The sequence below is a fragment of the Haliotis rubra genome, unplaced genomic scaffold (genome assembly GCF_003918875.1).
Source record: "Haliotis rubra isolate DU_JTF1 unplaced genomic scaffold, ASM391887v1 Scf1976, whole genome shotgun sequence".
NCBI lineage: Eukaryota > Metazoa > Mollusca > Gastropoda > Lepetellida > Haliotidae > Haliotis > Haliotis rubra.
Window position 1 is genome coordinate 8,018 of NW_025765976.1, and position 25,188 is coordinate 33,205.

At 37.7% G+C, this 25,188-nt stretch overlaps 1 protein-coding gene and 1 long non-coding RNA gene across 2 annotated transcripts; one reads left to right on the forward strand and one right to left on the reverse strand.

The window, feature by feature from the left end:
* Positions 1-6,963: 6,963 nt before the first annotated feature.
* Positions 6,964-9,822, forward strand: LOC124275040. Its single transcript, XR_006898194.1, has 3 exons — positions 6,964-7,004; positions 7,470-7,572; positions 9,648-9,822. It is a non-coding gene; the product is annotated as an uncharacterized LOC124275040 (long non-coding RNA).
* Positions 9,823-18,360: 8,538 nt separating this feature from the next.
* On the reverse strand, positions 18,361-23,428 carry LOC124275043. Its single transcript, XM_046710517.1, has 5 exons — positions 23,320-23,428; positions 21,577-22,821; positions 20,865-21,064; positions 20,009-20,410; positions 18,361-18,581 (listed from the first exon to the last, which is right to left on the reverse strand). The coding sequence occupies exons 1-4, from the start codon at positions 23,372-23,374 to the stop codon at positions 20,279-20,281; spliced, it is 1,632 nt and encodes a 543-aa protein (XP_046566473.1). The 5' UTR covers positions 23,375-23,428; the 3' UTR covers positions 18,361-18,581; positions 20,009-20,278.
* Between the last annotated feature and the right edge of the window lie 1,760 nt (positions 23,429-25,188).

Consider the following 25,188-nt stretch of genomic DNA (forward strand, 5'->3'; position numbering starts at 1 on the left):
AGCTGTATTGGGTAATGGCTCAAAGCTGAAGCGAAACAAATCACATTTGGGACCGTTTATAATTTATGGCTGGGGTGTGGGGGTGATGATGATTTTAGGGGGTCACCCATTTTGTTCTGGGGAGGTAGAAGGGACAGATTTTGGACACAATACTAGGTGTGTGTGTGTGTGTGTGTGTGTGTGAGAGTGTGAGTGAGAGAGAGAGAGAGAGAGAGAGAGAGAGAGAGAGAGAGAGAGAGAGAGAGAGAGAGAGAGAGAGAGAGAGAGAGAGACACAGAGAGAGAGAGAGAGAGACAGAGAGAGAGATTTTTTACATGACAAAATTTAAAAACGATGCTTAAACATTATGGGAATAGTGAGGGCCGGGAAGGGCGGTCGTTGATTTTGTACTTTACATGCTGCATGGGGGGTGTCACATACTCTGTACATAAATTGTAAGGGGAGTGGGTCATTCACGTTGCACATGTTTCTCCATAAAGATCAGCATCACACCCCATCAGTTATGAACTATCCCTTAGATAAAAGTGTTGAAAACAAAATATTGTAATATCATTCAGGCTGAAAGGCAAGGGGGGTATGTGTCGGATATATAACTTCCATCACAGAGAATGAAAGATTAATAGAAGAGGCCAAACCTTTTCCACGTCCATAAGTAATCTCTACTAAAAGCAGAGTCGAATGTACTATTCTGACTATATCATGAGCATGTATTTGTTTCAGCAGTATTACAGGTGTGCGATGTTGTTGGTAAACAGTCATTGATTGTCATCATACGACATCACACAGAATGAAAGTCGGAAAGGGTATATATCGGATATATAACTTACACCACACAGAATGAAAGTCGGGAAGGGTATATCGGATATATAACTTACACCTCACAGAATGAAGACGGGAAGGGTATATCGGATATATAACTTACACCTAACAGAATGAAAGGCGGGAAGGGTATATCGGATATATAACTTACACCTCACAGAATGAAAGGCGGGAAGGGTATATCGGATATATAACTTACACCTCACAGAATGAAAGTCGGGAAGGGTATATCGGATATATAACTTACACCTCACAGAATGAAAGTCGGGAAGGGTATATCGGATATATAACTTACACCTCACAGAATGAAAAGTCGGGAAGGGTATATCGGATATATAACTTACACCTCACAGAATGAAAGGCGGGAAGGGTATATCGGATATATAACTTACACCTCACAGAATGAAAGTCGGGAAGGGTATATCGGATATATAACTTACACCTCACAGAATGAAAGTCGGGAAGGGTATATCGGATATATAACTTACACCTCACAGAATGAAAGGTCGGGAAGGGTATATCGGATATATAACTTACACCTCACAGAATGAAAGGCGGGAAGGGTATATCGGATATATAACTTACACCCTCACAGAATGAAAGGCGGGAAGGGTATATCGGATATATAACTTACACCTCACAGAATGAAAGGCGGGAAGGGTATATCGGATATATAACTTACACCTCACAGAATGAAAGTCGGGAAGGGTATATCGGATATATAACTTACACCACACAGAATGAAAGTCGGGAAGGGTATATCGGATATATAACTTACACCTCACAGAATGAAAGACGGGAAGGGTATATCGGATATATAACTTACACCTCACAGAATGAAAGGCGGGAAGGGTATATCGGATATATAACTTACACCACACAGAATGAAAGGCGGGAAGGGTCTATCGGATATAAAACTAACCCACACAGAATGAAAGACGGGAGAGGTTGTACACCGGCTATGTTCTATTCATTCAGACGGAAAGGTGAGGGAGGGTGTGCATAGCATGTTTAATATATACTCATGCCAATAATGGTTGTCGCCCCCCTCCCTACCCCAACCCCCTCACACCCACACTCCACACCCTCTCTCCAATTAAAAAAACTGAAGGGGGTGACAACCATTATTGGCATTAGTATATTACAAGTCAGTGTGCGAACTGGTTTCCAAATTTTGTTACCCAGTCGGGCTACCTATGCCTGAAAGTTACTAGCCCACAAAATAATTCACTAGCCCGAAATTTGAATGTAGAAACTGAGCAAAAGGTTGCAAAAATAGATGAGAATAAGATAATGTCGGCATGGCATGGGTTTCATCATTAATCTGTTGATATGATGAACATTTTTGTCAGACCATAATCTCGCATGATTCAAAAGTTTATTATAACTTAACAAGTCGGAGAGAGTGAAATATTTACAAAATGACCCCGTGAATTGGGTGTGGGATGGGTGGGGGCGGGGAAGAGAATGGTTTCTTTTGTTGTATTGGATATGCTGCATTATGCATGCAGATGCATGCAAGTCACATATATCTTCATAGCTGCTTAAAAACCTGTAACATTTATCGGTGTTTGACACAACCTACCTACTGTGTGTGTGTGTGTGTGTGTGTGTGTGCGTGTGTGCGTGTGTGTGTGTGGTTATAACTATCTTATTCACTTTTATATTTTATTTGTACCATCAAGTAATTAGTGTCTCGTAGGCCAACTGGCCGGGTGCTCTTTTTAATGTATCATACTATATCTATACATTTTGTACCACAGCATGTGACACTTTGAGAAAATAATTTCTTCTTCTTCTTCTGGCGAGGTGGGGTAGCCTAGTGGTTACGGCGCCGAAGACCCTGTTCGCTGTGATATTGCTGGAATATTGCTAAAAGTGGCATAAAACCATACTCACTCACTCGCTCTTCTTCTTAAGTGCCTTAATCATAAGCCAAGCTCACACACCATTTCACTTTAGACATATATACGTACTGGTATTTCTATGACCGAACCCATTTATAGGCATTTTTCTACCGTCTATTACTGAACATTCCTATGGTTGATGATTTGCACTGGATATAAGTTGGATATCCCATATATTTCCACATACCTGCTCCTGATCTGCATAACAAATATTTTATTGAAGAATACCAAGCAGTCCAAACTACTCATTATCACTATTCTTTCACAATTTATAGATTTCTATATTGTAAGAGAAACAATTAAAATCACATCCAGGACTTACACTTTTACCGAATATCTTAAGATATTCAATATCAGTAACATATGTGCCACTATGCTGCTTCATGTCATACCCAAATATATTTAGCCTTGTAGGGTATCTGACAAAAAAAAAGAATCTTAAATATAGTAAGCAATAAATACACAAATGCTGGTCTACTAATGTTTCATTAATTATTATGTGCATTATATACGAAAACATGCCATATCTTAAAAGCTATACATTTTCACTGCATTAAGATGGAATAACAATTGTCCACCTGTCCTTGTGCACATGGGTGATCCAATGCTTTGTACTCTTGGCCATGTGACCTCTGATACTGAATAAATTTCTTGTTCTTGTTCTATTTTTTTTTATTGTTCTTTAATACAGTTTGGAAGAAATCAGCTTTAGAATGGTATGCATTTAAAATATTGTATAGAATGAAATGAATGTTATTTCCACAGAAAACATCAAGATTTTTGCTTAATTGTTGTGATTGAGCACACAGTACATGACATTGTTGTTCATTTTAACAATGAAATACTACTCAAAAGTGTTTTTGGTTTGGAAGCTGCATCATAGGTATGTCATACCATTAGCCATGAGGAAGTTAATGGTCATGATAGTCATGGAATATAAGAAACTTTAGACTTGTGCTGCAGTCTAAGAGTTCAATACTTCAAGCATATTCCTATAACCTATTAAGATTGTTAGATAGGTTAGGAAATGGCAAGCATTACTTATCATAATTACCTTTCCCATCTTCAGTTATAACTTCACACTTATAACTACATGTATATTATTCATGATTTTTCTTCAATGCTTTGTTCTTGACAAACAAGTGATAAAACCCCACATATATAATATATTTTAATTCATTTTATCAAATTTAACAACCAAAACCACTTGATTGCTGAACATGTCAGTCTATCAAACAAAACTTTTCAAGGTAAGAGCTAACTCCACAGTCCTTCTTAAATTTACGTGTCCAATGGTATACATATTAATCCAAATTCATATTTAATACCTTAATGGGTCACACTTTAACTTTTCAACATATTGTATACATGGGTTAAAATCAAGACAACATGATCTGTTTACATGCATTGCAAAAATTAAGAAATTACCTAACCATATACATTCCCATCCAAATTCATTCACAGATTTACAAATTATTTCACAAATATTATTATTTCTCCCACAAAATGTCCTATATGAGATAACCACCTTGCTCAAATAAACAGTAGGTTCTCACACCTTTCATAGAGTCAGTTCCTCCTTGGAATTCTTGTTTCAACAATCTGGTGAGCAGCAGCAGATCTGAACAGACAGCTACTCAGTAGCAATTAGGGAAGCATCTGGTGACATGTTTATGGCAAGTCTGCACAGTCAGTGCTAACTCAAGCTGGTCTCTATTCACTTGATTCAGCCATTAACAGACAGTTTTAACCAATTCCACTTTCACCAATTCAGTTCAAGCAAGTCTAGAAACAGACAAACACTCATATCCAAAGATGATGACAATTCATTGATTATAATCAACCTTTGATATACTAGTATAGTACATAATATCATCTCTCAAATACTGGAATTTGTTTTCTGCAATACATATTACAATGTTTGCAGCAAAAGTGAGAAATACAACCCAGATATGACACTGTATAATTGTATAACTGGACTCATTTGAAAACAATGAAATGTGACTGTTTCTTATAGTACATCTACATAACATAGCATTCATGTGTAAGGAAAGCATCTTCTTTATTGGGGGAGGTAACATGTAAAAGGTGTGCATGTGTTTGGTGTAACAGATATGCTTTGTTATACACCAAAAATGTACTGTGCATGGTTGGCGGTATTAACATACTAGTAGGTAACATGTAATATATTCATCTCACCTTGATGTTATCAGAGACCATATAATATATTATATGGTCTCTGATGTTATGTAGCAAAACACTCTTAAATATTTTATTTCAAGATTATATTAACAAAGTATTAAAGTGATGTAAAAGAATTCCACACATACACACGACTTTAGTAGCTAATTAAACTCCTATATATACATGAGACACCTAAACCAAATTGATCACCCAATGGGAACAACATTTGTGTTTGCTCTTAATTCTTGCACAGTTACTGTCATGTCAAAAATGAATGTGTATTCCCAATTACCCAATCACAGCTGCTGTAAAATGCCACCAAATTAGGCTGTGAACTGTTTGCACCACTTCCTCCCTCAGATGCCAAGACCCCCCTCCCTCCTCTACCCATCCCCAGTGTCAGTGTCAGTGTCTAACTGGTAACTAGTTGAGGGTTGTTGGAATTAATTAAGAGTGTAAGAACATTTGACCTCTGGGTTTATAACCAAAGGTTTTACAATACCTTTATCAGATAGTACAATGTTTCCTTCGTGAACAGTTGTCATAGTACAGGCACTGATATAGAAATAACTTCAAAGAAGAAGAAAAAGAAGAATGGCCATCTTCACCTGAATGCTAACACAAATAGGTAAGTTAATATTTCATTTAAATTCTACCAGATTTATGACCACTGACTGAACTGTTCTGTAATATCAGCCTGCAATGATAAAAATACTGTAATTTACCATTTCTTGCAATTTTTCCAATTAATTTTTGTGTTGGATTGTTCCACACTGTTATACATTCCTTGTGAAGGAAGTCTTATTGGTATACTTATTATTATACTTCTATGTATCATTGTTGTTATTCGTAATTATATATACGGATGGAATTTCAATGAAATTTGTATGAGAAATTCTGTCAATGAAGTCTATTTATCCTTGGCATTATCCAGTTAAAAAGGACAAAGGTGGGGAATGAAGATCTATTGAAGGTTTGAGATTATCTCTTACAAATGTATACATATTTTCAAAAGGATGACCCCATGTGTTTTCAAGAATTTGATAATAGTATATACATGTAGTAACATGGGGCTTAAAATTTAGTTTATGACCCCTCAACTGATTTAGGAAATTACCACACTGTATAAATATTCCAGAAGCTAAATGAATTGGAATCTTATGACCTAAACTATGCTTGAAGTGAATTGAAACATGAAATGTTACACTTGAAATATAAAGAAAAACACATATATATAAATTTATCAAGGAATTATGTGTTCCCAAACCTGATATCAGTGATATGGAAAATGACCTTTCAGATACATTGATGATTTATTGAGCGATTTAAAGAAAACTTTCATTGAGCAAGAAATAATAATTACAGAATTTCAAAACAGTATTAGAGAAAACTTTAGAAGTATCAATGAAGGCATGTTATCAAGTCTTTAAAAAAATATATACTATATCTTGGAGAAACAACACAGAAGTCGAGATACACAGAAAACTGATTTGACATAGAATGCAATAGTAGAATGAGAAAAAATATCCAAGAACATCTCACATCAAAAGAAACTCAATTAGGAATGATACACTACACAATATTTAGAAGCAATCCTAATGAAAACTAATAAGGTTCCTGGGGTGAGAACAATATTCAACGATTCATAAATTCTTTGAAGATATCCTAAGAAACTGAAGTACAGTCCTCGACTTTACCCACCAGTCTAATAGCCAAGTCTGGTAAAATTTTTGTTCTTGTCAAGTAAGAGCACACACACTTCCAGTCCATAAAGTGAGACTAAAAATGCTGAAAATAATGCCAATTTACATTTTCAGTCCAGCAAACTTGAGAGATTTTAGCACAGACTGCAAGTACAGTAACCAAAGTTAAAGGGTGCCAGAAACAGATATATCACTCATCTAGCATAACATTTAAGGAGCTATTTTCTGTGTACTGTAGACTGAATAATGTTATCCTCCTTGACATGAAAAATATTCTATGTATATGGTGAAATTGAATCTACTAAAAAGAAAATTTTGATTCAAGTACAGAAAATAGCAGCGTTCAACTTCAGAAACTATGCAAGTTCCAAGAGCATTCTTTGAGAACAAGGTAAGTACGCAAGATGAATAACAATATAGATATTGTTTACTGTTTTAGCATTATACAGTGTCATAATGTCACAAGTTTACAGGAGTTGTTTCTACACAGTGTTCACTGTTCTTTCTCTATGAGGTGAATCTTGTCATGTATCGACAGAACCTAATACAGGGAAACTTCTGGTAAGAAAATGTAACATGTCTAGCCTGTTCCCATATCCTTGTTCCATGTGTTTTCTGCATTGATGTGTAGTTATGTAACAGACTAAACCCAAGAAGTTCTCAACAGCCTAAAAATTAAATGCACTTTCATATAATTCACCTTTGGTATAGCTTACGTTAACATAACTAAATGAAACTACCATTCCTATTTATTCTTAAAAATTTTCATGGTTTATAAGAAATGACGTAATTAGTAAGTCAATGTTTCTTCAACCTCGCCTATGTATGTCTAGCAAAATGTGTACTCTCCTTACAGTGGCGACGGGAATGGGTCCGGAGAGAGTCACACAATGTTTCTCCAGAGATATCTGTATCAGGAAGTAAAGGCAGGATTTGCATCCTGTTACATACCTGTAAAGGTAACGGAATAGTTAATGATAAGATACAGTGCATGAGTGAAGATGTTAAGTTTAATGTTACACTTTTTAAGTGTCCCAAATACCAGTTTGGTAAAATAAATGTTTCATATAACTAAAATTATTAGAATGCTTATAGACACAAAATGTATCACATATCACTCACTCCTCTCACTCCTCTCCAATCACTCTGCTCCGCTCCCATCAACTCACTCCACTCCACTCTCCCCTCCTCCCCACTCAACTTAATCCAGTCATTCCCTCCACCCACTCCACCTACTACGCTACTCTCACTACACCCTCTTCCCTCGCTCGACTCACTCCACTCCAGTCACTCCACCCACTACGCTACTCTCACTACACCCTCTTCCCTTGCTCCACTCACTCTGCTCCAGTCACTCCACCCACTACGCTACTCTCACTACACCCTCTTCCCTCGCTCGACTCACTCCGCTCCAGTCACTCCACCCACTACGCTACTCTCACTACACCCTCTTCCCTCACTCACTCACTCCGCTCCAGTCACTCCACCCACTAGCCTACTCACTACACCCTCTTCCCTCAACTCCACTCACTCCAGTTCCACCCACTACACCCTCTCACTACACCCTCTTCCCTTGCTCCACTCACTCCGCTCCAGTCCCTCCACCCACTACGCTACTCTCACTACACACCCTCTTCCCTCGCTTCCACTCACCCCTGTCCACTCCACCCACCAGTCACTCCACCCACTACGCTACTCTCACTACACGCTCTTCTTCCTCCCCTCCACTCAACTCACTCCGCTCCAGTCACTCCACCCACTCACCACTCCCCCTCACTACCTCACTACACCCTCTTCCAGCTCACTCCTCCCTCCAGTCCACTCCACCCACTACGCTACTCTCACTACACCCCTCCTCCCTCGCTCCACTCACTCCACTCCAGTCACTCCACCCACTACGCTACTCTCACTACACCCTCTCTTCCCTCCACTCCACTCTCACTCACTCCACCCACTACGCTACTCTCACTACACCCTCTTCCCTCGCTCGACTCACTCCGCTCCAGTCACTCCACCCACTACGCTACTCTCACTACACCCTCTTCCCTCGCTCCACTCACTCCGCTCCAGTCACTCCACCCACTACGCTACTCTCACTACACCCTCTTCCCTCGCTTCGACTCACTCCGCTCCAGTCACTCCACCCACTACGCTACTCTCACTACACCCTCTTCCCTCGCTCGACTCACTCCGCTCCAGTCACTCCACCCACTACCCTACTCTCACTACACCCTCTTCCCTCGCTCCACTCACTCCGCTCCAGTCACTCCACCCACTACGCTACTCTCACTACACCCTCTTCCCTCGCTCGACTCACTCCGCTCCAGTCACTCCACCCACTACGCTACTCTCACTACACCCTCTTCCCTTGCTCGACTCACTCTGCTCCAGTCACTCCACCCACTACGCTACTCTCACTACACCCTCTTCCCTTGCTCGACTCACTCCGCTCCAGTCACTCCACCCACTACGCTACTCTCACTACACCCCTCCTCCTCCCTCGCTTCTCACTCCACCCACTACTCCTCACTCACTCTTTCCACCCACTCACTCGCCAGTCACTCCACCCACTACGCACTCTCACTACACCCTCACTACACCCTCTTCCCCTCACTCCTCCACTCTCCTCACCGCTCCAGTCACTCCACCCACTACGCTACTCTCACTACACCCTCTTCCCTTGCTCGACTCACTCCGCTCCAGTCACTCCACCCACTATGCTACTCTCACTACACCCTCTTCCCTCACACCACCCACTCCTCTCAAGTCAACTCCACTCAACTTAACTCAACTCAACTCCGCTTCTCTCACTCACTCACTCACTCATTCCCCAACCCATCCACGCACTCACTCATTTCACTTGCACCACCCACTCCTCTCCACTCCGCTCTTGTTCAATCCACTCACTTTGCAACTGCAAAGTACTTTCCATGGTTTTTAAGTATGTTGGTGGCCATTTTCTTGTGAATGTTTTTGATGTAGTTAGTTAATGCAAACATGGTACATTGATTATGTCTTTCTGTTTTCTTCACAGTGCAACACCACACCACACTTTGTACGAAGCAGTGAAAGAAGCATGTCATTTTCTGATTGAGAAATTCAAGAACCTGAATTACAAGCATCACAACAATGAAAGTTCAGAAATGGAGTCCATCCCAAGTGTTTGTGACTGTATTGAGTTTTGATACAGAGGGGCAGAAGGGCAAGAAGGCTTATGTTAATTTCTAACTCTGTAACTGGAAAAGTGTAAATGGAGGAATGACTGAAAAAATGACTTTTAAAGCTTTGCAGATGCCATATCTTCATTATATTTCAAAGTTACCATGTGCAGATTTACATGTAAGAAATGGACATACACTAAGCAGAATTTCTTTTTATTCGTTGTATATCTTGTGAGGATTTTACTGGAATTTCAAGATTTCCTCTTAGCTGATGATACTAGTACATAGCATTTCAAACATGTGAGCAAGTTATGAATGTACTGGGTCAATAATTCAAATTTTCAGAGATTTGTAACTATTATTATTAATCAGATGCCTTTGACCAGAAATGGGATAATGCCTTTAAAGCCTATAGTTTAAGGAATTTCAAGAAGTTATCTGGGAGGATGATAGGAAATAGCATTTTAAACTTACAAGCAAATTATGAATGTACTGGGTCTATAATACAAATGTTCAGAGATTTTTAACTGTTATTATTAATCACTTGCCTTTGACCAGAAGTGGGATAATGCCTTTAAACCTACAGTTTATGGAATTTCAAGAATTTTCTTGGCTGATGATAGGAAGTAGCATTTCAAACCTACAAGTAAATTATTAATGTACTGGGCCAATAGTTCTATTTTACAGAGATTTTTAACTATTATTATTAATCACGTGCATTTGACCAGAAGTGGGATAATGCCTTTAAAACCTATAGTTTATGGAATTACGAGAAGTTATCTGGGAGGATGGTAGTAAATAGCATTTCAAACTTACAAGCAAATTATGAATGTACTGGGTCAATAGTACAAATGTTCAGAGATTTTTAACTATTATTATGAATAGCGTGCATTTGACCAGAAGTGGGACAATGCCTTTAAAACCTACAGTTTATGGAATTTAAAGAAGGTGTGTGGGCTGATGATATAATTAGCATTTCAAATCTTACAAGTAAATTATGAATGTACTGGGTCAATAATTCTATTTTACAGAGATTTTTAACTATTATTATTAATCACGTGCCTTTGACCAGAAGTGGGATAATGCCTTTAAAACCTACAGTTTATGGAATTTCAAGAAGCTGTCTAGGCTGATGATAGTAATTACCATTTCAAACTTACAAGTAAATTATTAATGTACTGGGTCAATAGTTTTATTTTACAGAGATTTTTAACTATTATTATTAATCACGTGCATTTGACCAGAAGTGGGATAATGCCTTTAAAACCTATAGTTTATGGAATTTCAAGAAGTTATCTTGGCTGATGATAGGAAATAGCATTTCAAACTTACAAGCAAATTATTAATGTACTGGGTCAATAATTCAAATTTTCAGAGATTTTTAACTATTATTATTAATCACGTGCATTTGACCAGAAGTGGGATAATGCCTTTAAAACCTACAGTTTATGGAATTTCAAGAAGCTGTCTCGGCTGATGATATAGATTAGCATTTCAAACCTACAAGTAAATTATTAATGTACTGGGTCTATAATTCTATTTTACAGAGATTTTTAACTATTATTATTAATCACGTGCATTTGACCAGAAGTGGGATAATGCCTTTAAAACCTACAGTTTATGGAATTTCAAGAAGTTATCTTGGCTGATGATAGGAAATAGCATTTCAAACTTACAAGTAAATTATGAATGTACTGGGTCAATAATTCTATTTTACAGAGATTTTAACTATTATTATTAATCACGTGCATTTGACCAGAAGTGGGATAATGCCTTTAAAACCTACAGTTTATGGAATTTCAAGAAGTTATCTTGGCTGATGATAGGAAATAGCATTTCAAACTTACAAGTAAATTATTAATGTACTGGGTCAATAATTCAAATTTTCAGAGATTTTTAACTATTATTATTAATCACGTGCATTTGACCAGAAGTGGGATAATGCCTTTAAAACCTACAGTTTATGGAATTTCAAGAAGTTATCTTGGCTGATGATAGGAAATAGCATTTCAAACTTACAAGTAAATTATTGAATGTACTGGGTCAATAGTTCAAATTTTTCAGAGATTTTTAACTATTATTATTAATCACATGCATTTGACCAGAAGTGGGATAATGCCTTTAAAACCTACAGTTTATGGAATTTCAAGATGTTATCTGGCCTGGTGATAGTAAATAGTATTTCAAACCTACAAGCAAATTATGAATGTACTGGGTCAATAATTCTATTTGACAGAGATTTTTAACTATTATTATTAATCACGTGCATTTAACTAGAAGTGGGATAATGCCTTTAAAACCTACAGTTTATGGAATTTCAAGAAGTTATCTTGGTTAATGATATTAAATAGCATTTCAAACTTATAAGCAAATTATTAATGTACTGGGTCTATAATACAAATGTTCAGAGATGTTTAACTATTATTATTAATTACGTGCCTATGACCAGAAGTGGGATAATGCCTTTAAAACCTCAGTTTAAGGAATTTGAAGCTTTACCTTTGGACTGATGATATTAAATAGTATTTCAAACCTGTGAGGAAATTATGAATGTACTGGGTCAATAGTTCAAATTTTCAGAGATTTTTAACTTTTATTATCAATCACGTGCCTTTGAGGAGAAGTAGGATAATGTCTTTAAACCTACAGTTTACACAATTTCAAAATGGTATCTTGGCTGATGATATTGAATAACATTTCAAACCTGTGAGCAAATTATGAATGTACTGGGTCAATAGTTCTTATTTTCAGAGACTTTTAACTGTTATCATGAATGACATGCCCTTTGCCCGAAGTGGGATAAAGCCTTTAAAACTTACAGTTTATGGAATTTCAAGATTTCCTCTGAGCTTATAGTGGTAAATAACAATTCCAACTTGTCAGCAAATTCTGAATGAAATAATAGTATAGCATTAATAATGAAATAGTAATAATGATACTCACATGTCCTTAACCAAGAGTGGGAATATGCCTTAAAAATCTACAGTTGGATGTATTGTATGAGAAGGGTTGATTGTAAGCACACTATTAATGTATTAGTGATTTGCATGTAGTAACCTTTAGTATTTTGAGGGAAACAGTGATTGTGCAATGTTTGATTTGTGTCTAAACTGCCTGCTGTGTGTGATGCCCTTGAAGGGTGATAGTTATTTGACTCAAGCTGAATGGGTGTGAGTGTGTCAACTGTTAGGTTCATGTTAAATCTATCTGGTAAGGTTATTATGGCGTTCTTATTCCTTGTTGTGACAATATCTGCTTGAGTAAAGTTGACTAAAACATTACAGTTATCGAATCTAAAGATTCCTCTTGGCTGTTGATAGTATTTAGTCATATGTGAAACTTGTGAAACAGAGTCTACATGCAACAGGTCAATATTGCCAATGTTTAGAGATTTTTTAAACTATTTTTTACTATTCATATGCCCTTAATTAGATAAAGGAAAACAACTTTAAAATCTGATGATAGTAGATCATATTTCAGACTGACTGACTGAGTTTGGTTTTACGCCGCTTTTAGCAATATTCCAGCAACATCACGGCGGGGGACACCAGAAATGGGCTTCACACATTGTGCCCATGTGGGGATTCGAACCCGGGTCTTCGGCGTGACGAGACAACGCTTTAACCATTAGGCTACCCCACCGCCCCTCATATTACAGACATGTAGAAAGCAGACTATGAAAGCAAATAGGCCATTAATTAGTACAACTTTAAGAGAGTTAACTTGATTTAATCCTGTATGCCTTTGACCAGGGGGAGGGATAATGTCTCCTAAGTCTAATACTAACAGAATAATCTGACATTTAAAAATTGTGGGCTGAATCTTGAACAGGACAATATCTCTTATTTTCAGAGAATCTGTACAATATTAGTATAATACATACAGATTCAATCAGAAGAGGGATAACACCATAAAATTACAATCAATGGAATCTTCTGATTTCATTTTGGCTGCTCATAGCAAATCACACTTCATATTTAAGAGCACACTGGGCTGATCTACAGTACTAATTTTAAGAGATTTGTTTAATAGTATTACTTATATTTCCTCAACCAAAAGTGTTTGAAGTGGAACAAGTTTAAAATCTATATTTTAATGGAATTTATTATTTTCTTTTGGGTTATTATACTTCATACTTATGGGCAAAATCTAAAAGTAGTGGGGCAATATTGCATGTTTTAATTTCCTTGACTACATTTATCACACAAATTCCCTAATCCAAAGCTGGCATAAATTGTTTTCGTTTGTTTGTTGTTTGTTGCTACACAATATTCTAGCTACATGATATCTGTAAATAACTGAGTTGTACCAGACAATCCAGTTATTGAGATCATAAGCATCCACACATGCAATCATTGAGACTAAGATGCTAGACAATGACTAAGTCATTGAGCCTGACAACCATATCCACATCAGGTAGCATGGGTTTCTGGGGAAAATTACACACAAAACAGTAAATATGAAGGCATCATTTACCTTGACAGTTTCATCTCAGTAACAATATGTCATCAAAGACACATCAGCTGCTTGGCCTTCTAACACAATGAGCAGATGACCCTTTCAAGCAAATTGTGAAGGGGGGACAACTCTAACCGCTAATTAGTTCAGCAAATATAATGTTATTGATGACAATGCATGGAATAACAAGTTCAAGATGCTATGAAGGGCTCATTGAATTTCCCATTTATATCAAGCTGACCAGGAAGGGGATTTTCAAAGGAACATTAAAGAAATGTTTTTGGATAATTTCTACACCATCATTTTTCTTCAAAGTTATAACTATAGCCTTCTGAGATGGGGCACAAACTCTCCACTTTTTTCAGTCTGAAGTAATTATGCCTTGTATGTCTGGTGTCTGTTACAAACAGCTTCCATGTACACAATAATGATGAAAGCTATAAATGATCATTACTGGCAAATCTTATATGCTAATAGCAGTAATATTAACACAACATTACTTGGAGGCTAAACATGTTATAAAAATAGGGAGCCACTAACTGCTTAGGGGGCCATGTGAACTTTTGGGGATGAGAACTTTAACTGGACCTTTAACTCAGCATTATTAGCATAGTATTATGTGTGATGGTGTGTTACTGAATACACCCTACCATTATAAATAATAGATCACCACTCTTTTTACAGTGTCATGAATGTGTACATGAACCCGTATATTTTTCGAGTATTTCATAAGAAATATTCTCTGAAAAGTATGACCAAGCAACATACCAATCTCTTATATACTCTCACAAATGGCATAACACAAATAACTTAGAAGTCTTAAATCCCCCAAACAAACTTGAATTGTTATACTTACATACCCATCAAGAATAGATGTAACATCATTAAAAAAATAATTATGACATAATTTAGTTTTCTTTTATTCCCCGTTCTTACTTTAAAAGAAACTATTTACTGTATCATTACATAAAACACTGTGCAAAAATGGCCAGGCTTGCCGATATTTAGATACAACTTACTATATTTTTACAAATATTAGCATAATTATTCAACTATAAAATCAAAATCCAATACCATTCACAACATATATTTTCTGGTTCTATTTGTGGGCATATACATATATTGTTAAAAGGAATAATTAGCTATATTTTAAAATATCATTAGATATTGCAAGAAAGTCATATTTCAAGTTGAGCAGTAACCGTTTCTGGGAATGAATGAATCATTATGAATAAAAAATGAATGAAAAACACCTGACACTTAAATTCAGCATCCACAACCAGGAACATTAATTGGTCGCTCACTTATTTTAAGCTAGTAGAGTAATTACAGTAAAGCGCATGAAAATGAATTCTATTTCGTTTCAGTTTCACGTTTCTAAATTTTTTGCGCTGCTCTATTTAGCTATTATGGCGGCATCGACTATGGAGCGCTGCCATTGGCATTTTTTGCAATCAGTAGTTAAAATAAAGGACACGAGTTGTGCAGCTGATTTTGATCTTAATAATTGTTTGTCGATTAAATACATAGTTGACAGTAAGACGTATAATTCTCCATATTAGTTATCCCAGTTCTGGTCGCAACATACGTTCGTGTTTTCTCCATTCCAGATTTTCATTATTTTAATTCAATACGAGGAGGAGGGTTTGTCGTGATCATAGGAGTGGCAGCACTATACTGAAAGTATTTCAAACATTCAGAAATGTAACAGTCAAGATAGCATAGAATCGTCGTTAAGGGATGCTAAAATTGACTGTATTATTGTGCGTTCGCCACGATAGTCAGTCCCGTACAAAAGTATTATGTATTCTGTTGAGATTTCAGGAGGCCATTTTCCAGGGATGATGAATTGGCGACTACTCAAAGGATTCCATTAATTCACCCAAAAGTTCCTAGACAATAATGACCTATATTACTCAAACAAGTTAAAGAAGCCCAGATGTAAGTTATTTCATCGCGTATTAAGCTTTGAGTAGTATATATTACTTACTGCCATTTTAAGCAAGAGATTCGAAATGCTACAAACAAATGAAGTAATGTCATCCAATTGTTTGAACAATAGAAAGGAAATCAAAGAAAAAGCAGATTTTCGATCTACGAATAGGAACCTTACAGTCATTATTCTACCACTTTGCATAATATACATAATATATGAAGCAGACTTCAGATTGTATCTAAAATATATACTGGAATGCATGAATAAATCGTGATTACATCTGCCTTGTATAGTGTGACAGTTTGTCATGTCACAAAATGCATCACAATATTACTATTTAGAACATGGCACATGTATTACAAATATTAAAATGTTATATGCTGTTAAGGTACATATTCGTTTAATATTAAACGATATTCTACATTCCCCAAAATATTTATGCTTTCAAAATGTATCTTATATTAGGTTAAAACTGTTCAAATGATAACCTCCACTATCAGAGAAGTCATGATAAGGTTTATATTTCAGTGCAAGCATGTGCTGATTCCTACAAAACTTTAAAGAAACAGCCGCTCCTAAACGATGATTAACCCTTTGTTAACCCATTCTACATATGCTGACTACCACACAATATGGTAACACTGAGATGCACGTCAACAGACAGCCCAATAAGTATGACTTACGCATTAACTTCCTGATCAATTTTAAACTAAATCAGGATAAAAGTTAAACTTTTAAAATTTAACTATAAAACGCCAACGTCGGATAAAATAACCAGTCTCGAGAATGCATATACAGAGTCGTGCAAAAAGTATTCGTCACTTGACGTAATTTCCACAGAGTTACATGTTAATTTGGTGTAGCATAAATACTTTTCATGAATTTAATTTAAGTCAGATTCAAATCAAATTTGGAACATTTGTTAGGAATCATCTTTCTTTTTCCCCAAAATATTTATGCTTTCAAAATTTATCTTATATTAGGTTGAACCATTTTAGATAAAACTGTTCAAATGATAACCTCTGCTGTCAGAGAAGTCATGATAAGGTCTATATTTGAGTCTAGCATGTGCTGATTACTACAAAACATTTAACGAAATAGACGCTCCTACACGATGATAACCCTTTGTCACCTAGTACTTTTGATAGCATTACATATAACTTTATTTTTCATTCTACAGATGTTAAATATCACACAAGATGGTAATATTCAACGACAACAGACAGTCCCAATAAGTATGACTTGATCTTCTTTCTTAATTTAAAAGCATATGTGGATAATTAAATTTAATTAAAGTTAATTAAATTTAACTATAAAACGCCAACATCGGATAAAATAACCAGCCTCGAGTATCCGCCGAACGTCCAGCATGTCGAAAGATATCTGATCAGACAGTGCAAAATGAAAACGGCCGACGGTGTTTCTTACGTCAACTGCTCCGTCAGTGGTGTCAAGTACCCAGAGGAAGGCCAAGCAGCGCTCAATAACGGTTAGGTTCAAGACGTTGTCCGACTAAAAATGTGACATGTAAAAGTGTGATTTCATGGGCGAGCAGGGACAACTTCAACGCGACTAGAAGTATCAATATCTCTCACACTGCCCCCTCTGTTGTGTGCAGTGTGCAGAACAATAGACGTCGTCCACGTACAAGATGAACACCTCTGTAAGGACGGCACACGTCTGTGAAGAGGAAAACGCCAATAGATAGTCAGTCAGAATCCAACAGGGCCTTATTTTCGATGGAAAACGTTTGTGTAACATTTAGATGATAGTATGATGATCTTTTATGTTTCACGCTACGTCACATGCAGGGGGTCTTATGGTCAAAGCGTTCGCGAAGACCCCGGGTTCGATTCCACACTTTGGCAGAATGTGTAATATTGCAGGAATAAAGGAGTGTAAAGCAGCGTAAAACCAGACTCACTCACTCATTCACATGCAGATGTCTCGAAGTTGATTATCTGATTGATGATAAAATCATATTGTCAGTTATAATTTAAGATAATCTGACCTTCCACTTGATTATAAAAACAAATTTGAAACCTTAAATCACATAGAGGAAAATATGTGCTGTAATTGTTTTAGTGAGTGTTACGACATTTATATTTTCTTATAGCGATACATGAACACAAGCTGAAAGTTTGGTATTAAATGAAAATTTGCAACATGAGATTGCATTTCAGAAACTAAAATAATCTTATTGTTTTTATTTGACGTGAATGGTTCACTCTGCTACGGAATTGTGCTGTTGCAGCCACTTTTGCATTCTTGCGAAAAGTCCACGAGTGCACAGAAGCTGACGTCACATGTGAGGTACATGTCCTGGTGATGGGGCAGTTCAAAGACGTCGAAGTAGAAACGTGTTAACTTGTCAACATATCCAATGATGTGCGTTAGAAGGTTGACTTCACACCTGTACCAACACACAAAGGACAATAATCACATGGAACTCTCTATGGTGAAGCAACAGTTCTGTCATCATAAAAAAGCATAACATGATCTTATTCACGATTGCCTTGACTAATCTTGAAGCAACACATATTACATTTGGTATTACACTAGCCTTGCACCAAGCCTGCACTGAATGCAAACTCCATTGATGTATAGTAATCCTGTCCTTTAAAATCTTGTTAAGCCAGTTTTTGCTTGGGACCACATGGGGCTTGTAACGCCAAAACGTTGCATGGAGGTATATATTGTCACAATTGGGGTATAAGTACTATATAAACCGGAAGGGGTGTAACGAGATCAAGACTCCAAGTTCGTTTCAGGACGAATTCGACAATAATCATTGTATGTACCCTTATCAAAACAGTATCTGCGAAATGCGACATAGATCACATAAAATCGAAGACGGACATTTGAGCTAGGGTCTTCGATCCCGAGCAAATATCCCTGCTCAGAATCTGTACCGCTATTCTTTCCCAGACACTAAAATCACACACACAAACACACGCGCGCTCGCTCTCTCTCACACACGCACTCTCTCTCTCACACACACACAAGCATTCTCGCTCTCTCACACACACGCACACTCTCACTCACACACGCACACGCACTTTCACACGCACGCTCGCGCGAACTCTGAGAAGAGCCTGCGCTCTCATTGTCTACACACGCACACATAAAAGAGAGCCTGCGCTCTTATTGTACACACACACACACACACACACACACACTAAAGAGAGCTTGCGCTCTTATTGTACACACACACACTATAGAGAGCCTGCGCTCTTATTGTACACACACACACACACACACACACACACCAAAGAGAGCCTGCGCTCTTATTTTTCTCACACACACACACACTAAAGAGAGCCTGCGCTCTCATTGGTCACACACACACACACACACACACACACACACACACACACACACACACACACACACACACGCTCTGAAGAGAGCCTGTGTCATAAATGTCACATGAAACTGCTTGCTCTATTCAGTGCGTTTTTTGTTACAAGCCCCTGTGATAGGGCGTTGTATTCTTTCGATTTCTATTTTCTAGAAAAGTCTATGATTACACTTCTTAAAAGTAAATTATTAATTCTGTCTAAAGAACACTCTCAGAGTCCGCCACTAATTCGCCGGCTAATGTACACAGTTTACGTGATCTTCACCACGTGTTCTCACACTACATTATGTTGTGGATGCCTTTGTGGATGAATCGGTTGCATCGTTGACTGTGCGATTTAGTGAATCAGTATGAGAGTTGTAAATAATTACCAAACTGTACAAAGAATGTGTAATAGCAACACTGACATTTGTTACATTTGACCACAGAAAGGTGTTGTGTATTGGTATCTTTAGTAGATATTAATGATATAAGTTTACCTCTTTTGTATAAGTGCCACGTATGTCGAGTTTCCACTCGTGATGTCCGTCGTGATGTAGCAGTTGTCCACCAGCAGTTTGACATCGGCATCAACACTGGTATCTACCTGGACATAGACACGTGACCCAAGAGGAACCTCACTCAGAGTCACATTCAGTACGTTTGTGTAATCAGCATTTGTGAAAAACTTTATGTCAGCCTCATGACCTTGAATTTTGCTTGTTCCCAGAACGGTGACCTTGGACTTGTCAACGGGAACGAACGTTAAGTTATCTTTTTCGTGTCTTTGAAAGACACATTCCCAAGTCGTAGCGCCACTTTGCACCTGTCGCTAGATTTGTCTGTGCGTCTCTCTCATATTCAATCAGATAGTTGCTGAATGTCACTGTATTGCTGCTGTCCTGAAACATATGATCTATTGGTCAAGTTCAATGTGTATGAAGTACGAGCATGTATTTTCCCAATATATATTTGTAAGAACGTCGCAGGAGCCTCCCAAGGCTTCGATCATCGACCAGCTGGTTTTACATTTGCAGTCCCATTGATTCCAAGTTCGCAAATTCAAAACAGGCAGCATGTTTCTGTTACGGGGTCATTCAATCATGGTAAATGAAAAAACTGAGCCCTCGATCTCACTAAAGGGACAGTTCCAGAATTGTGTTGAAAGTTGTTTGATCATGGTTTACCACATGCAAGTCCTCAGTAAAGCTCCCTGTAGGAGACATTAAAAATAAAGACTTTACACTTCGATAAGTGTGTTGCAATCATCGTAGTAGACATTAAACACAAGGACATCATACTTCGACAAGTGTGTTGCAATCATTACAAGAGACGTTAAACACAAGGACATCATACTTGGATAAGTGTGTTGCAATCCTTGTAGGAGACATTAAACACAAGGACATCTCCCTCCAGGACGCCAGGACAGAAGGCGTTCGACATGAAGATATTCTTCTTGACAGAGGTCGGGAATACAGTGGCGATGTCTTGAGTATTCACGGTGACTATCCAGTTGTCTTGAGAGCAAGTTAGGTTAACCGAGTGTTCCAGAGATACTGAAACATGTACAGGTACTGCAGTTATAGCATTATACATAAAGTTCAAGAATTAAGGTGAGGGTCAATATTATGATAAAGCACACAAATGCTGAATCTGAAAAAAATGTTGTTAAAATATATTATATTGATAAGTCTAAATCTACATTCAACACTGATCCAACCTCGTTAAGTTAATAAGAAAACACTCTACTGTTTGTTTCTTTGTTGATAATAACAGGCTCACACATGCAAGTAGGAGTAATGCTATTTTTATTACAGCGGGGGTAAAACATGGGTGCACATTGTTTCTGATATATACACAGTTTTCAGTTACTCTAGGCATCTAGGCTGATTGTGAACCCCTTTTGGCGAACACTGATTTTCAGTTGTCCATTCAATGGATTCTTACCATTTACTATTTACACTAAATGTATTCTATTTATGAAGACAGTCAAAACTGGCGCTGACGTTCTGTTGCTACACATTTTACATGCTCACTCGGGTGAGCTTAGAATCTAATCTATACTCACCACCACTGTTATCATACACTGGGACGCTGAAATACCCATACATCTCGTTGTCTGCTGTACCAGTGACGAGTACGCCAAAAGGACACACTGAGGAATTACTTTTAATGGCGAAAGAACCGGAAGTGGGGTGGAAGCTGGTTATGGCGAATGTCTGTGAATCTGTTGACCGATCTGACCAGTTTTCATTGATGTTTATATGTGATTTACACATTGAGCTTGTCATGATAGTGACCTGTCTTGTGTACGTCTTGGAACTGCTCTGGATGTCGGGTATTACATAGTCAGTGCCATAGGCATCAGTTGGTCGAACGATCGAAGTAAACACCTGGTACTCAGTTGTACCGGCTATTTGTAGGACAAGTACTGGATGAGAGCTTGTGATGTATACAGCAAATGTTTTATTGAAGTAGCTATCGTAAACCTTCGCTTCATTCAAGATGATAGACTCAACACTTGTGAATGTGTCCATGGTGATTTTGGTACCATTATACACTGATGTAATTCGAATGCTGTATTGTTCAATTCCAGGAACCAGGGGCACAATGAACGACGTCCCCAATGTTTCTATCGGGGGAACTTGACTCATAGCCCCATCACATCGGTTTTCAGGATAGCATAACACAGGAGCGCCTGAAAACACTGCAACTGAATGACTGCTCTCTACAACCGTCCCTCCGAGATCGCATACACTGACAGAGGTACTATTTTGAGAAGCAAACTGGAGCAACTCCCCTTGTTGCAGGACAATATTTAAATTGCTTCCCTGCTTGTAATCATCACCCCTGAAGGGGTAGGAACAGGTGGAGTTGAGATGAACAGTGACATTTGTGGTGTTATGAACAGACATCACTCCGAGCAAAGCGTCGTTTGGCACTGATGGTACGATATACTTGGTTGAGAGAGACGTCAATGGAAGGACTGGAAATGCATCGGCAACACCCTCAGGAAGAAATCTGTGCATGACAGTGAGACTGACTTCCGTTGTGCAAATAAGCTCCACTGCACGATGCTCCTCCACAGCAGTACCCATGGTCAATATTCTGTTTGTCGGAAGGTGGAACCGTGTCACACTGTCGTTCCCGGGCAGCTGGATATCGTACTCTGACCCGTCGACGTCTGTCACGTTGCACCTGCCTTCTCTTGTATGTGTGATATATAGAAAAACAGCCGTTGTCCCTTTTTTACTTGAATCAATAAATGGCAATAGGGCAAAATTAAACTGATAGCCGAGGTACATCGCTGAACCTGATTGATGAAAAAGAAAAATACAGGTCTTCACTAATACTAATACGATAATTCTTTTATCATTTATTTTTACCGCTAGACTAATATTTTTGTTACTTATTGTTACAAAGACGACAATAGCCTCTTGTCATTTTCTCAATACGTGTACCAGGATACTGTGTCATTGTCTGTAGCTTTTGTCATGGAATATGTAGCTGTGACGTAGAAGAAGCTACATGTTTTCCCCAGTAAGGACACGATATCAACGCTGTATTGTCTATTCCCTGTGTTTTGCGGTACTATCAGATATCTTTACAGCTTTTAGGATCTAAAGAAAAATTAACACTGACCAGCAACTTGGAGTATTAAAAGCATAAACAGATGCATTTTATTATTAAACACTATGTGCAGAAAATCATTTGCGATCATAAGATTAATACAACTGTACTCTTATCAGATATCTTTGACATTATTTGACATTATGGACTGTATATCATGGTTTCAGTATGCAATTCTCACCAGCAGCTGAGCTTGTGATGCAGAGCATCCATAGCAGTAGTCCGGTGGAGAACATGACTGTTATTAGAGGCTCTGTGCAGTGAATGCGTCACTGTGTACTTGGCAGAGCCATATATAACTGAAGATGAGATAAAGGACCATATGTATGTCATCGCGCATGTGTGGGTGACAGGTGGAACTCAGTCTTCCTCCAAAGCAGATCGCTAACAGTACAAGCTGTTAACTGATGAGAGAATCCAGAAAACCTACACCATTGATTGGATACTTTGGACTCTTTGGACTGTCATTTAAATTTGTTCAGGATTTCACACGAAAAGTAAATCCACTTAAGACCAAGAGAAGAAGATATTTATGATGATTTAATACTTATCAAATGTATCTGCAAAGCATTTAACTCTTTGACTTCATCAATTATAACTTCAGACAGAATATGATGCCACAGCAGGGAGGCATACTGACAGTTGTTACGTGTTGATTCCCAAGATGTAACCGGGAATCAGTCCTTAATAGAAAACTGTGTAAAAGCAAACAACAAAGAAATATGTGTAATGAACAATTGTATTCTAGTATCCAACTCAATATGTATCAATACAAAGGTATCACCATGGTAGTACACATTTGTTTGGCAGTACCAGTTCAATTAGACAGCAGTGCTGTTCACTGCTGTTTTGTCGTGAATTCAACGGAATGTGTTTCGTGAGACAGTCACGAATGATTTTTCTCTGTCATTAAACGGCTTGTTTGTGTTCCCAGTATTACCGTTATGGTTATGTGTTATTTGAAAAATGTCTAACGGTTGTGGAAATAATCATTTTGTCTTTTCCAGTTTCTCTCCTGTTCCTGTTTGTAGTTTGAGTAGATAGCACAGTCTTCAGTCATTAATTCTCGATTAGCCATAATAATTTCTGGGTATATCATCAATGAGCTAGTATTGCTATCTATAAAGTTGCGGTGTCATAAGGCATTCTGATTTTCACCGTTGTTTTGACTTGAATTGAACTGAATTTGTCTTTTGACGTACTTTCCCTGGCATTAATGGTTTGTTTGTGTTCCCAATATTACTTTTATGATTATGTTTTATACAAAAAGAATGTCTAATGCTTATGGGAATATACATTTCTATCTTTTAAAAGTTGCGGTGCCATAAGGTACTCTGACCCCATATGTCAGGCCATTCAACTAACTGACCTAATCAAAGGGAGGTAGTAACAGGCGAAGTGGATACGCCGAGTGGATGGGACGTTGTATGCTGTCTATAACATATGGGCATGTATTTTGCGTTCGTGTTTTGTCCATTCCAAGTTGTTTAATTGTTTAAATTCGATTATTCGAATCTAGGAGGAGGTTCTGTCCTGATCATAGGTGTGTCAGCACAATACTGAAGGTATTTCGAAGTTTCCGAAAAGTAACAGTCAAGATAACACAAAATCGTTCACAGCCATGTTAAACTGAATTCTCTTCCCGATGCCACCACAGTAGTCAGTTCCGAACAAAAGTATTCTGTAATGTGGTGTGATTTCAGAAGGCAATTATCCTGGGATGATGAATGGGCGACTATTCGTAAGATAACGCATTTCTACCACTCAATTCAATTAATTAATTCCAAAGTTCTGAGACGATAATGGCATATATCACTCAAAACAAGTTGTGTTTCAAGTCAAGACATCAGTAATATAAGCATAAGTATATACTAAGTACTGCAATTTTAACAAATATTTAAATGATGTCATCCTATTGTTTGAACGAAAGAAATCTAAGAAAAACAGATCTAAGAATATTCCTAGGAACCCGACTTTCATTCTTCTACTACTTTGTATAATATACTGACGTTACTATATATAATACATGCAGTTTCTTCAATGTATGGAC